This window comes from Mus caroli, unplaced genomic scaffold (assembly GCF_978045245.1).
Source record: "Mus caroli unplaced genomic scaffold, Mus_caroli_1 scaffold_20, whole genome shotgun sequence".
In the NCBI taxonomy this organism is placed as follows: Eukaryota; Metazoa; Chordata; class Mammalia; order Rodentia; family Muridae; genus Mus; species Mus caroli.
In genome coordinates, this window is record NW_028227275.1 from 20,337,000 (window position 1) to 20,349,212 (window position 12,213).

The window sequence follows — 12,213 nt, forward strand, 5'->3', positions numbered from 1 at the left end:
CAGCCTCAGAAGGCAGCAGCAAAGGATCCTCAGAGCAAGGTAGTTAGCAAGAGCAGCTATATTGATGAGTTCTGGCTTTGAGGGACCCTCCTTAGTGAAGAAGGTGGAAGAGAGATAGAGGGTGACTCCTGGCATATGCACCAACACACACGTGCACATGAAACACTTGCATGAATCAAACACAGAGAGACAGAAGTTTTAAACGACAGCAGGGCTTTGCTCTTGTTAGTCTTTCTGCCACAGACTCCCACATGGCACACTGTGCAGAACTTTAACACCAGAGTTTGTCTTTTTTCTTTCTTTCTGTGACAGAACTAAAACCCGTGGCCTTGTGTTTTACGTGCTCTACCCCTGAGCTGCCTCCCGAGGCTTTGTTTTTCTGAGACTAGCTGGGCAGCAATGTCGCATTTGAAAGTTGTCTGCCTGAATTCCCAGGAGAAAAATTTCACATCCTCCTATGTCTTCAGTGTGTTCACTATTCTGGGTGCAGGCTCAGCAGAGAGAGGTCCGACTGGCCACCAGTGTCCCCTGCACACAATGTCCCCGTTGTCCTTCCCTTAATCATGACACACCCCAGGAACGGTCCATGAGCATTTCCTGCTACCTGGGACTCATCTCATCATGAGCCTGTGGGAAGATTTTGGCACGTGCCCCTGTCCGGTTAGCCTCACTTTTGGCTGCATCCGGCTTATAGCAGTCCCTCTCCTTCTCCTTGCTGCTCTGAGCTTCCCACCAGGCCCCAAAGGTCCCAGATGATCCTACCTCTGAGCCTTTGTACTTCCTGTTGCTCTGAGTGTCTGGCATTTCTGTTCATATGACTGGTGACAAAACACCAGCAAGCTCAAAGAGAACTCAGAAGCTTCAAGTCTGGCGATCCAAGGACAGCAGATTACAAGAGCCATTGTTTTCCTTTTCTATGGCTTCCTGGAAGTTTTTTTCCCCCTAAATTAAATATGTATTACAATTTAATTAAAAACTAAAATGTGGGCCGGGGACATAGCAAATACCTACTAGTATATGTGTGGCCCTGAGTTCAGTCGCCCATGCCCCCTCCCCAGAAAATGGAACTCCTATGAAAATGATAACTAACATCTTAAAAAGGAATCTGGAGTCAAAAATATTAAACCATGTGAACACTCAAAAGGGATTGGAGGGCTGGTGTGATGGCTCAGTGGTTAAGAGTGCCGACTGCTCTTCCAAAGGTCCTGAGTTCAAATCCCAGCAACCACATAGTGGTTTGCAACCATCCGTAACAAAATCTGATGCTCTCTTCTGGAGTGTCTGAAGACAGCTACAGTGTACTTACATATAATAAATAAATAAATATTTTTTTTAAAAAAAGGGATTGGAGATGCTGTCTCAAAACAAAGGCCAGCTAAATTTGCTTCTTACCCAGCCTGGTTCCTGGGACTTACATGGTGGAAAGAAAACCAACACACAATAATCCAATAGACCTAGGACTGTTCATTCAAACACTTTTAATTTAAAATATAAGTTTAAGCCAGGAGATGGTGGTGCGCACCTTTAACCTCAGCACTTGGAAGGCAGAGGCATGTGAATCTCTTTGAGTTAGAGATCTACAGAGCGAGTTTCAGGATAGTCAGGGCTACACAGAGAAACCCTGTCTCAAAAAACACAAACACACAAACACACACACATACACACAATTTTAAACAAATATATATTTTACGTAAGTTTAAAACAAAAGCAGTTTTAAACATACATTTGTAGTAAAAAGTAGTAAAGAGGCTGGATATGTTCCTTATACATGTGCACAGAGACAGAGGATCACAGAGAAAATATTACTCCGAGTTAACCTTAGAAACAAGTAGCTAGAGACGGCAGGCCTCCCATTTGTATCAGCACCGAGGTCCTAAGGGTTCCTGAGATGGAAGCTTCCACAGAGATCAGGGTGGGCTCCAGTAATGATCAGCCAAGATAAAAGCCCCACATTAGGGTCAGTGGCCACCAAGGAGCTCCTACAGACTCCTGAGGAAGGGAATAAAAGCCAGGTGAAGTTTGAGATTTAGAAGCAGGGACTTTGAAGGCCCTTGAAGCAGAGTGCTGGGCCTTGAGGCCTGGCTGGGCACAGCGTTTCCCAGGTAGGGAGGGGCACTTAGGCTCAGATGGACTCAGGTGGCAGGGCAAACCTTACAGCTCCTGAATCGTGAAATCCAAGAACTGGAGCTGAGGTTGAAATGGATGAAAGGAAAGGGATAGATCTGCTCTCAGCTGGATTTGCTCTCCTTTGAGACTCTTAATCCGAAGACCAGGCCACAGGGGATTTTCTCTGATCTGGTTGCTTTGCATTCGGTCTTCTCTGGGAGAGGGAAGTAGAGCAAATACCAGCATGCCGTGTCCCCTACTCACGGTCCAGCGAGTGCAGTGTGAGCTGAAGGAAAAAGTAAGATACTTCACACACACACACACACACACACACACACACACACACACACACACACACACACACCATGCTTTTGATAGGCTTTAAAAATATGCTTGTGGCAGATGCTACTGTTTTTTTTAATCCTCTTCTATATTCTATTAAAAAGATAATGGGGCATGAATCTTGTAAAATGTGAGCTTCTTAGGACTCCTGTTTGGTTACTGGCTACACCTCAGTACAGCTGCTTTCCCCAGAGCCCCTCACCTTGATGTTCCACAAACTATCCTTCCAGAATTTGTTCCACCCTCCAATGCCTAGGTCAGTTGGCTCTGTGTGGTCCCCCTTGATGTGCCTTCTCTGACCAGATCCCCAGAGCGGAGGGGTGGGGTGCACAAAGCTCTCCTACCCTGATAATGCTGTCTGAGGTTCTCAGCTTCAGTGACACATTGGAAACACTTGAGGGTCAATGACTCTGGGTTCAGTGGTCTGGAGTGAGTCCTGGGTATCAGGATGATTATAAACTCTGCATGACTCCAATCCCAAGCTTAATTAAGGCCCCTTCTTTAGCTTAATCTATCTCCCATGGACAAGTTGTAGTGAGATCAATGGAAGACAAGATGGTATATGATGTCAATGTGCTTTGTGGCTTATGGAGTTGGCATTGCTGCTCTGATACCCAGCATTACTTGATGAGCTTAGGTAAGGGAAGACTGTAGGCCACCAGCAGCCAGAGCTCTCCCTCCTGCTCTTCTCCCATGTTTATGGTAGACAGGGGCGGTGTGCTGTTGACTGAAACAGGAAGCCGAACACTTTCTGTGTCCTGAGCAATGAAGTATCACCTCACTCCCGTTAGAATGACCACTAACAAATTGCCAATAACCATCTGTGGGGTGGTTGAACCAAGGCAGGCAGCCAATGGGGGTCAATGCTTAGAGCCGCTGACAAGGGTTGGTCCTGATAATGACAGGACCTGCTGCTTATAGCAGCCAGTGATAAGAGAAATTACTCAACAGACTTTTCTCAGAGGGAAGAAAGCTTAATTTACTGGCCGGGCACTCCCTGTAGCCAGTGACAAACTTTGAACTCTTAACTCCTTGGAGCTGGCAAGAAAGAGAAGGAAAGAGAGAAAAATTCATGCACACATATACATACACACACACACACATTGAGTAAATGAAGTAAAGGCATATCTAATAAACTCATATATACAAATGCATACATATATGCATGCATATGTACATACATGTAGACAGACAGACAAGCACATATATATTCATACATAGAATAGATGGAGCAAAGCTCAAACAAGCAGGTTCCAAGCATATCTCTCTCTCTCTCTCTCTCTCTCTCTCTCTCTCTCTCTCACACACACACACACAATTGTGTGTCTGAATAAGCTCCAGACAAGCTTTACATACAGACATACATACAGACATACAGACATACAGACAGACAGACAGATTTGATGGATGGAATAATGTTTCAACAATTTTATTCTTTCCCCTATAGCCTATATACCCAATCAAAGTCTTTCAAGCAGTATAAAATTACAATGTGATTATGTCCTAGTTTTCTTCTACTGAGTGACCATGAAAAAAACAAAACAAAACAAACAAACAACAAAAAAAACCCCAACATGTTCCTCAGTACCTTTACAAGAAATAACATTATGTAGTACAGGTAAAGAAAAATTATTCCCCCAAACTCACATACATTCGTAACTAAGCAACTTGTTATAGGTTAACAATGTGAGCAAGCAAGGGAGTTTTCTCAGCCAGTTTCTCTTACTGGCAGTCAGCAATTGGTAGTTACAAAGAGAGGATTAATTGTTTTATTATCTATCTTTAAAAGTAACCTTAAAAGAATCACAAATCTAAACTTGTATATAAAAGTCAGTCATATCTACTTTAAGCCCTCAGAATGCATATCTATTCATCAGCAATTCTTCTTAAATCCTCTCAGGAAGCTGAGGGCAAAAATGGGTATAAGAAATCAGTCATCACCAGTCAGCCTCAGTGAGAGTCCTGTCAGCCAGGGCCGCCATTGTTCTTGTTCCTTGACCACAAAGGGTCCCTAGCTTAACTATTAAGAGTGTGACTTTCTTTTCTGATCTTCAGATTGTTCCCTAAGATTTTCTATATCAGAGCCCGTATCAAAAACATCTTGGGCTGGTGAGATGGCTCAGTGAGTAAGAGCACCCGACTGTTCTTCCGAAGGTCCAGAGTTCAAATCCCAGCAACCACATGGTGGCTCACAACCATCTGACTCCCTTTTCTGGTGTATCTGAAGACAGCTACAGTGTACTTACATATAATAAATAAATAAATTTATTTAAAAAAAACATCTTACCCTAGCTTTGCTAACAATTTTACTTTCCTGAATGTTGTCTAAGGGTGGCTAGAAATCTGAGTTCTTTCCTAGGGTGTTGATTGAATCATAAGTGTGCTCTGGCAGCAGTGCCTGAGAGAGATCAAGCCCGAATGTTGTGAGTGCAGAGATACTGCCCAGTGAGGGGCTGGAAGCTCCCTCTGAGTTTTCATACAATTCTTAGATCAAGAGGGATGTGAGGACAGCAAGCAGGGCAGAACTTCATAACAGCATGAAGCCCTCAGGACGTGTGGTCCTCAGGGTCATGTCACAATAGAGGGGAACCCATCATGGCTATGCTAACCAGTGGGCCGAATCCCATGAGTTCCAAAGCCATCTGCCGTTCCTCCTGCATGGCCCTCGCCATCAAATGAAGTAGGATTACAAGAATGTGGAGCAAAGGGAACCCAGTATGGTAGGAATAGACTTTGGTAGTATTGTGGAAAGCAATATGGAAATCCCCCCCCCCAAATCAGAGAAATAAAGCTACCCTATGATCCAGCAATCCCACTGTTGGACATATGCTGAAGAAAATGAAGTCGTTTATGGAAGAAACTGCTGCTTACTGAAGCACTATCCATCGGCACCAAGAAATAGCAACCTGAGTGCCCACAATGAGCAGAAAAATAAAGTTTGACAATACAAGTTATAGAATATTATTCACTCATCAAAAACATGATGGGGATGGGTAAGAAAGTGGAGAAAAGGGGATGGGGAAAGGTTGATCAATAATTAACAAAATTATAGGGATTTTTTCCTTCTTATTATTGAAAATAATATAATATATAATATATTCTGATTGCATATATATATAGTCCATATAATATATTCTGATTGCAATCTCTCTCCCACAACTCCTCCCAGATTTTCTCCACCTCCCCACCCACCCAAATCCATACCCTTTCTTTCTCTCTATCACTGTAAGAAAGGTCTAAAATGATCTTTAAAAAGAAAGGAAGAAAAGAAAAAAGGAAAAGAAATAAAATAAAGGCCAGAGTACGAAGGGTATAAAAAGGAAAAAGAACATAAAACATACATAGACAGGGAGACACACACAATTGCACATACATAAATCCCATAAAACACAAAGTCAGAAACCATAACACATCAGCAAAGGACCTATAAGGACAAAGCATTATGAGACAAAAACCTCCCAAAATATCATTGAGTTTGCTTTGTGTTGGCCATCTACTGTTGGGCATGAGGTCCGTCCTTAAGTGTGGAGAATTAGCTTGATAGTACAAATAAGTTCTGATATTCTAGGGAAAGGGAAATTTTGTTTCTCCCATAGTGAAATGATAATTGTTTAAGGAGAACTGTAGCATTTTGGCCTAATGTGAACCCTACACGATGTATACATACATGTATTAAAATGCAAGATGGGCCCCATAAATATGTTCAACCTTTATGCGTCAGTTGAAATGAAAATGCATTATATTTATTTTTAATAGACTCAAATATTGAACATATTTCTGGGGCACCACCTGTATACACACATCTATTACGTAGAAGATGCAAGGCCAAGATGGCAATTGTATAAATTAGATGCTTCTCTGTGCATCAGCCTTGGAAGCTTGGGCAGTTGCTTAAAGGAATGTTATTAGTGAAGACTGGAATTAAGACAAGCATTTTTTAGTATTGTTTCCATAGTACCTTCCATGGGAACTATAGTACAGTCACGTGTACTACATGGGTCTACTATTACAGAACCTTGTCGCTGTTTCTTTCACGCTGTAGCCTTTCCGACCTTCAAGCCTATAGATGTCATTGCTCTTTTATCTTCTCTGTAGCTTTCCCTTCTCCACAATGTCAGGTACACTGTTGGAATCAGATAGTACATAAACTTTTCCAATGGGCTTTAGTTTTCATCTGGCATATATTTTAATATAAAATAGCCATTGGTCACATTCCATCATGAAGGAAGTCAGGACCAGAACTCAAGGTCATGGAGGTGTGCTACATACATACTGGCTTGCTCCTCATGGCAAGCTTAGCCTGCTCTCTTATAGCAGCCAAGATCACCTGCCACACTGAGCTGGGCCCTCCCGCATCAATTATTAATCAAGAAAACACCCCGAGGCTTGCCCACGGGCCAATGTGGTGGTGACATTGAGGTTCCCTCTTCCCAGATGACTCTGTCTTGTTTCATGAAGCCCTTCAGCACACTAGGCAAGGGTTCTACTATTGAGTTATATTCACAGACCCAGAATTGTCTGTTCAATGATGGGTATGGGGACCAGCATGTACCTCACTACCAAACAGCATCTCCAGCTTCAGCCAGTCAAGTTACAGTGCCCAATGTCATCATCTCCTTAGTGATTCCTAGAATGCCCATTAGAAATGACAAATATACCTTGGTAGTCAGTTGTAGTGAGAGTTTGGGTTTCTTAAAAACCCTAGTTATGCTATGTGAACATGTTTTCATTTTAATCCCAGAGTGAGATATGAGGCTGCTTCAGGTTATTCACAGCAGCAGACTATTTGCCTCGTGCGTGCTCTGGCAGGGAATGACTCTGCCAGCTGCAGATAGTTTAATTCGGAGGAGTCTGGAGAGGGTAGAAATGCCAGAGTTCTGAGAGGGACAGGGGGGTGTTCTGAAGGAGGAGAAGGAGGAAGAGGAAGATGAGGAAGATGAGGAAGGGTAGGAAGAAGAGGAACAGGAAGAAGGGGAGGAGGAAGAGGAAGAAGAGGAGGAAGGAGGGAAGAAGGAAGAAGAAAAAAAGGAAGAAAGCTGCTGCTTCCCCTCTGCTGCTCCTGGTTGGTGGTGGTGTGGTTTGTGAGTGATCAGAAGCAAAGAGCAAAGTGACAAGAAGTTAGAGATATCCTGACTGTGAAACCAGCCCTCCAAAACTCAATGTCCCTAGTCAGCAGAAAGTAGTTTAAAGATACCTACGCCCCCTCCTCCCTTTAACCTTTCTCTCCTACCTAGTCTTGGAGGAGAGGGTTAGAAGAGAGGAAGAGATCAAAGAAACTAAATAAAATAGCTTTAAAAAATATGCCAGCATTAGTTTGTGACCCAAATAGCACCAGTGCCTTTTCTTGATGAAGGTAAAAATTGTATTGCAAAAATTAGCCTGGATGTTAATATTTTATGCTTGTGATTTTTTTTTTACAGACAGCTTCAAAAGATGGTCCATGATATTAAGAACAATGAAGGTGGAATAATGGACAAGATAAAAAAGTAAGTTAGTCACTATTATCTCTATGCATTGAGTTATTGAGTGCTGAGTGGAGAGCAAAGCTCTGCCGGCCAGTGGAGACCGTGATGCCCCTCCTCTTCTTACTAGGGAGTGAAGTAGAACTCAGGGACCTACCATCCCCATCTCCCTGAGGAGGGATGCTCGGCCCACTCAAGGCACAGAGCAGGAGAACCATTTGGATGACTGTTGAGCTAGGGCCTGGGTATAAAACTGGAGAAGCCAGGAAGAGCACAGGTAACTCAGCCTGGCTCCTTCTGTTCTGCATTACCTAGGTGCCACTGAGACAAGCGTGGCTTGCTTTGGGGTGGTGCCTTGTCACTGGGCTACAGTTTGGTTTCTGCTTTTGCCTGAAAATCAGGTTTCATCAAGCTCTTGAAGGAGCAAAGCCACAATCCTGGGTTTTCATCCGCATCAAAAAGCCCTTAATTTAAAACACACACACATACACACACACACACCACAGAAATTGTATATATTTCTTGCATTCACTATTCAAAGTCTAAGTCGAGATGAAATAACATTTTGTTTTATTTGTCTTTTGAGATAGGATCTCACTATGTAGCCCTGGATGGCTTTTCAACTTGTAGACCAGGCTGGCCTCAAATTCAAAGAGAGATATAGCTACCTCTGCCTCCTTCCTGGGTGAGTGCCAAGATTAAAGGTATTTGATATCACACTCTGCTTAAAGGTCAATTTTTAAATTCACTTATTTTTTATTAGTGTAATACAAATTCAACATGAAAACAATCAGATGAATTTGAAATCTATCAGGACTGCTCACTTTTGCATAGTCCCTCTCTAAGCCCCTCCCCTAAACAGGCTTCGTCCAATGTGCTATCCCGGTGATTCATGCACACTTATCTGTCTACACTTACACAGGCATGCATATGCCAACACTGCACGAACTTACACACAGGCATTTCTGTTTCAAGCAGCATCGTGTTGCATATACAGTTCTCCCAGCTTGTGGTGTTGCTGTTACCATGGACCGCTTTATTAGTATGAAAAGATAAATCATATTTTTTGTAAGTGCTGCTTAGTAGTCTACTATGAGTACATTATGATTAAACAAACCAACTGTAGATTAGTAGGTGTGTTAAAGGAGAGGGCGTGTGTTTGAACTGATAACTTCTCTAGAGTGATAGTTCCCTCCCATCAACCGAAATTCTCTAGCCCTACCTTTCCATTTAGTTGTCAAAGATAATACTCAAGTGAGGGTCTTCTCAGACTTCAAGTTATCCGTTAATCTAAACTCTTGAAATAGGATGTCTAAGTGAAAATTAAAGTTTTATCACTATTGCTAAATCTCCCCCTGCCCCCAATTTCATGCCAACGGCAGCATAGCCCTGGTCATTTCTCCGTGTCTGTAGAACAGTGTACTCATTCTCTTTGATTGGTTTTAGAACCTAACCTGTGCAGGAGCCTTAGCATACATGGGGACTGGAAGGCAGAGGCTGTGGTCCTCTGTGAGGGGAAGGGGTCGTCTTGTAAAGGAGGACAGGCTCTGTCCCGAGGCTGGCAGATATGTGAGGTCATTTCTGTTTATCCTTTCCACTATGGCATCTCATACCCCACACTAGCCACTGTCAGAGCCACTAGCAATTGTGGATTGCCCCAGCTGCCAGATTTGCAACTCCAATGTTCTCAGTGGTGTGAGGTTTCTCTCTCGTGTTCAGTCATCTGACAGAAGCCATGGGCAGCCAATGATCCCGACAGTCTCCATTTCAAACATTTTGCCTGCTGTCCCTAGAGCACTTTTCCCTCTCTCTCTCTCTCTCTCTCTCTCTCTCTCTCTCTCTCTCTCTCTCTCTCTCTCTGTGTGTGTGTGTGTGTGTGTGTGTGTGTGTGTTACATGCACACATGCACTCCTCTATTGCTCTCCAGTTTTCTACCTTGAAACTGGGCGTGCTACTGAACTAGAAACTCACTGCTTCTGCTAGGCTTGGCTGAACAGAGAGCTCTCAAGATGTGCCTCTCTCTCTGTTACCAAATTCTGTGGTTACAGAGATGCACAGCCTGGCTTCTTATGTAGGTAACAGGGATATGAATTCATGTTGTCATGGTTGCAGGGCAAATGCTCTTACCCCGACTCCCCAAGCATCTTCCTAGCCTCTAGAGTTCTTTTTCTTGACAAGCCACGTTTCAGGATGATGGAAAATCTGGCCACCATGGCCAGTACTGTGGAGGTCAAGGACTCCTTGCCTCAAAGGAACTGCAGTTGGGCTCCTTTGTGATACCGTACAACATTCTCCCTTGAGAGGAGGAAGCACGGTTGAGCTTCCTCTGTTTCCTCTGTCACAATGACTAAGATACAAAGTGTGGGTTTAGTGTATGCTGCCAACTACTTATTACTTTCTTTTTTTTTAAAGATTTATTTATTTATTATATGTAAGTACACTGTAGCTGTCTTCAGACATTCCAGAAGAGGGAGTCAGATCTTGTTATGGATGGTTGTGAGATGGTTGTGAGCCACCATATGGTTGCTGGGATTTGAACTCCAGACCTTCGGAAGAGCAGTCAGGTGCTCTTACCCACTGAGCCATCTCACCAGCCCCTACTCATTACTTTCAAAATATACTTTTTATTTCTGGCTTGTGGGCTGTGGTATTCTTTTTTCCTTCATTCTCTCTCTCTCTCTCTCTCTCTCTCTCTCTCTCTCTCTCTCTCTGTGTGTGTGTGTTGCATGTATATGTTTGTCTGGGTGTGTGCACATATGCATATAGGTGCATGTGTGGACATGTGCATGCATGTGTGTGTATGTGTATGTGTGTATGTGTGCACATGTATGTATATAGAGGCTAGAATCCCATGTTCCTCTCCCACTCTCCACCTTAGTTTTCTGAGACAGGCTCTCCCACTGAACTGGGGCTTACCAATCCAGCTAGACTGGCTGGCCAGCAAACTCCCTGAATCCTCCCCTGTCCAGCCACCAGCACTGGGTTTACAGGCAGGCACACCACTCCTATATTTTATGTAGGTGGATGCTGGGCATCCAAACTCAGTCCTCATGCTTGTGCAGCAAGCACTTGCTAACCAGTCTTTCCATTCTTAAGCTCGTCTTCCATTCCCAGATGAGTTGAGCTGTTAAAAGTCTCCTCTTCTGGCTTGGGGATGGGAGTGGATGCTAACTGGCTTGAGCCTTTTGAAATTTTCCTGGACATCACGCCTCCTTTTGTTCCTTTTTCTCTTCTCTTTGATTCCTTTGATGACCTCTTTGCAGACTTCATCACAAGTTTATTTCGATGAGAGTTGTTAGCTTTCGATGAGAATGGGAGCAGAAATAGACACGAAAGCCTGCGGTGAGCTAGGGAGAGCTCCCAGACAAACCCAATACTGTTATTTTCACAATCTGCAATTTTGGTTTGTAAGGAATTTTGTACATTTCTAAAATACACAAATTTTCTTTTAAAAAAAGAAGCAAAATAGATACATAATTACTACATATATGCTGTTTCTATAAAAGGAAATAATATTTTAGTAATTAAAGGCTATTAGATATAAATTTTATATGTGTATGCTTTAAATTTCATTAAGGGCATCACTCTTAAGCAACATGGGTAATTAGTACTAATTGATAATTTACTATAAACCTTCCATCTGAGATGATACTTGCCTATTTGTCGTGGGTTTTGTTTTACATATGCAAGGCAAGGGATTTGCTACTAGGCTATAGCCTAGGCCCCACTTGACATGTTTTGAAATAGTGAAAATGATTTTATTCAACCTAAGAATGAAGTACTTATTATTGATGTTTTTTTTCCTTTAAAAAAATATTTGTAGCCAGGCTTGGTGGTGCACGCCTTTAGTCCCAGCACTCGGGAGGCAGAGGCAGGCAGATTTCTGAGTTCGAGGCCAGCCTGGTCTACAAGAGTTCCAGGACAGCCAGGGCTATACAGAGAGACCCTGTCTCAAAAAAACAAAAAAAAAAAAAAACAAAAACAACAACAAACAACAGAGAGACCCTGTCTCAAAAAAACAAAAAAACAAACAAACAAAAAAACAAACAAAACAAACAAACAAAAAATTGTGAGCTCTTAAAACCCAGTTCATCTTCTCTTATTGTCCTGTCAGTCAAGGAGAACCGATCTCCCCCGAGTCATTGAATGCAGTATTAACTAGTCCTTGGACCTCACAGAGCCCTTCCATGTCTTTGCCTGACCTGGCCCAAGTTGTAAGCTCCCTGTGCACTGTGGAGAATACTGGCTTCAATAAATTAAAATACACTAAACTCAATGCAATGGGGAGAAAAAAATATTCTCA

The 12,213-nt window shown here is 42.8% G+C and overlaps 1 protein-coding gene across 1 annotated transcript in view; it reads left to right on the plus strand.

Annotated features, from left to right (window-relative positions):
• Positions 1–12,213, plus strand: part of Blnk (B cell linker) — a 65,108-nt gene that overhangs the window by 14,499 nt on the left and 38,396 nt on the right. The window contains exon 2 of the mRNA XM_021152187.2: positions 7,869–7,934. Coding sequence (XP_021007846.1) covers positions 7,869–7,934 — 66 coding nt within the window. The remainder of the gene's footprint in view (positions 1–7,868; positions 7,935–12,213) is intronic.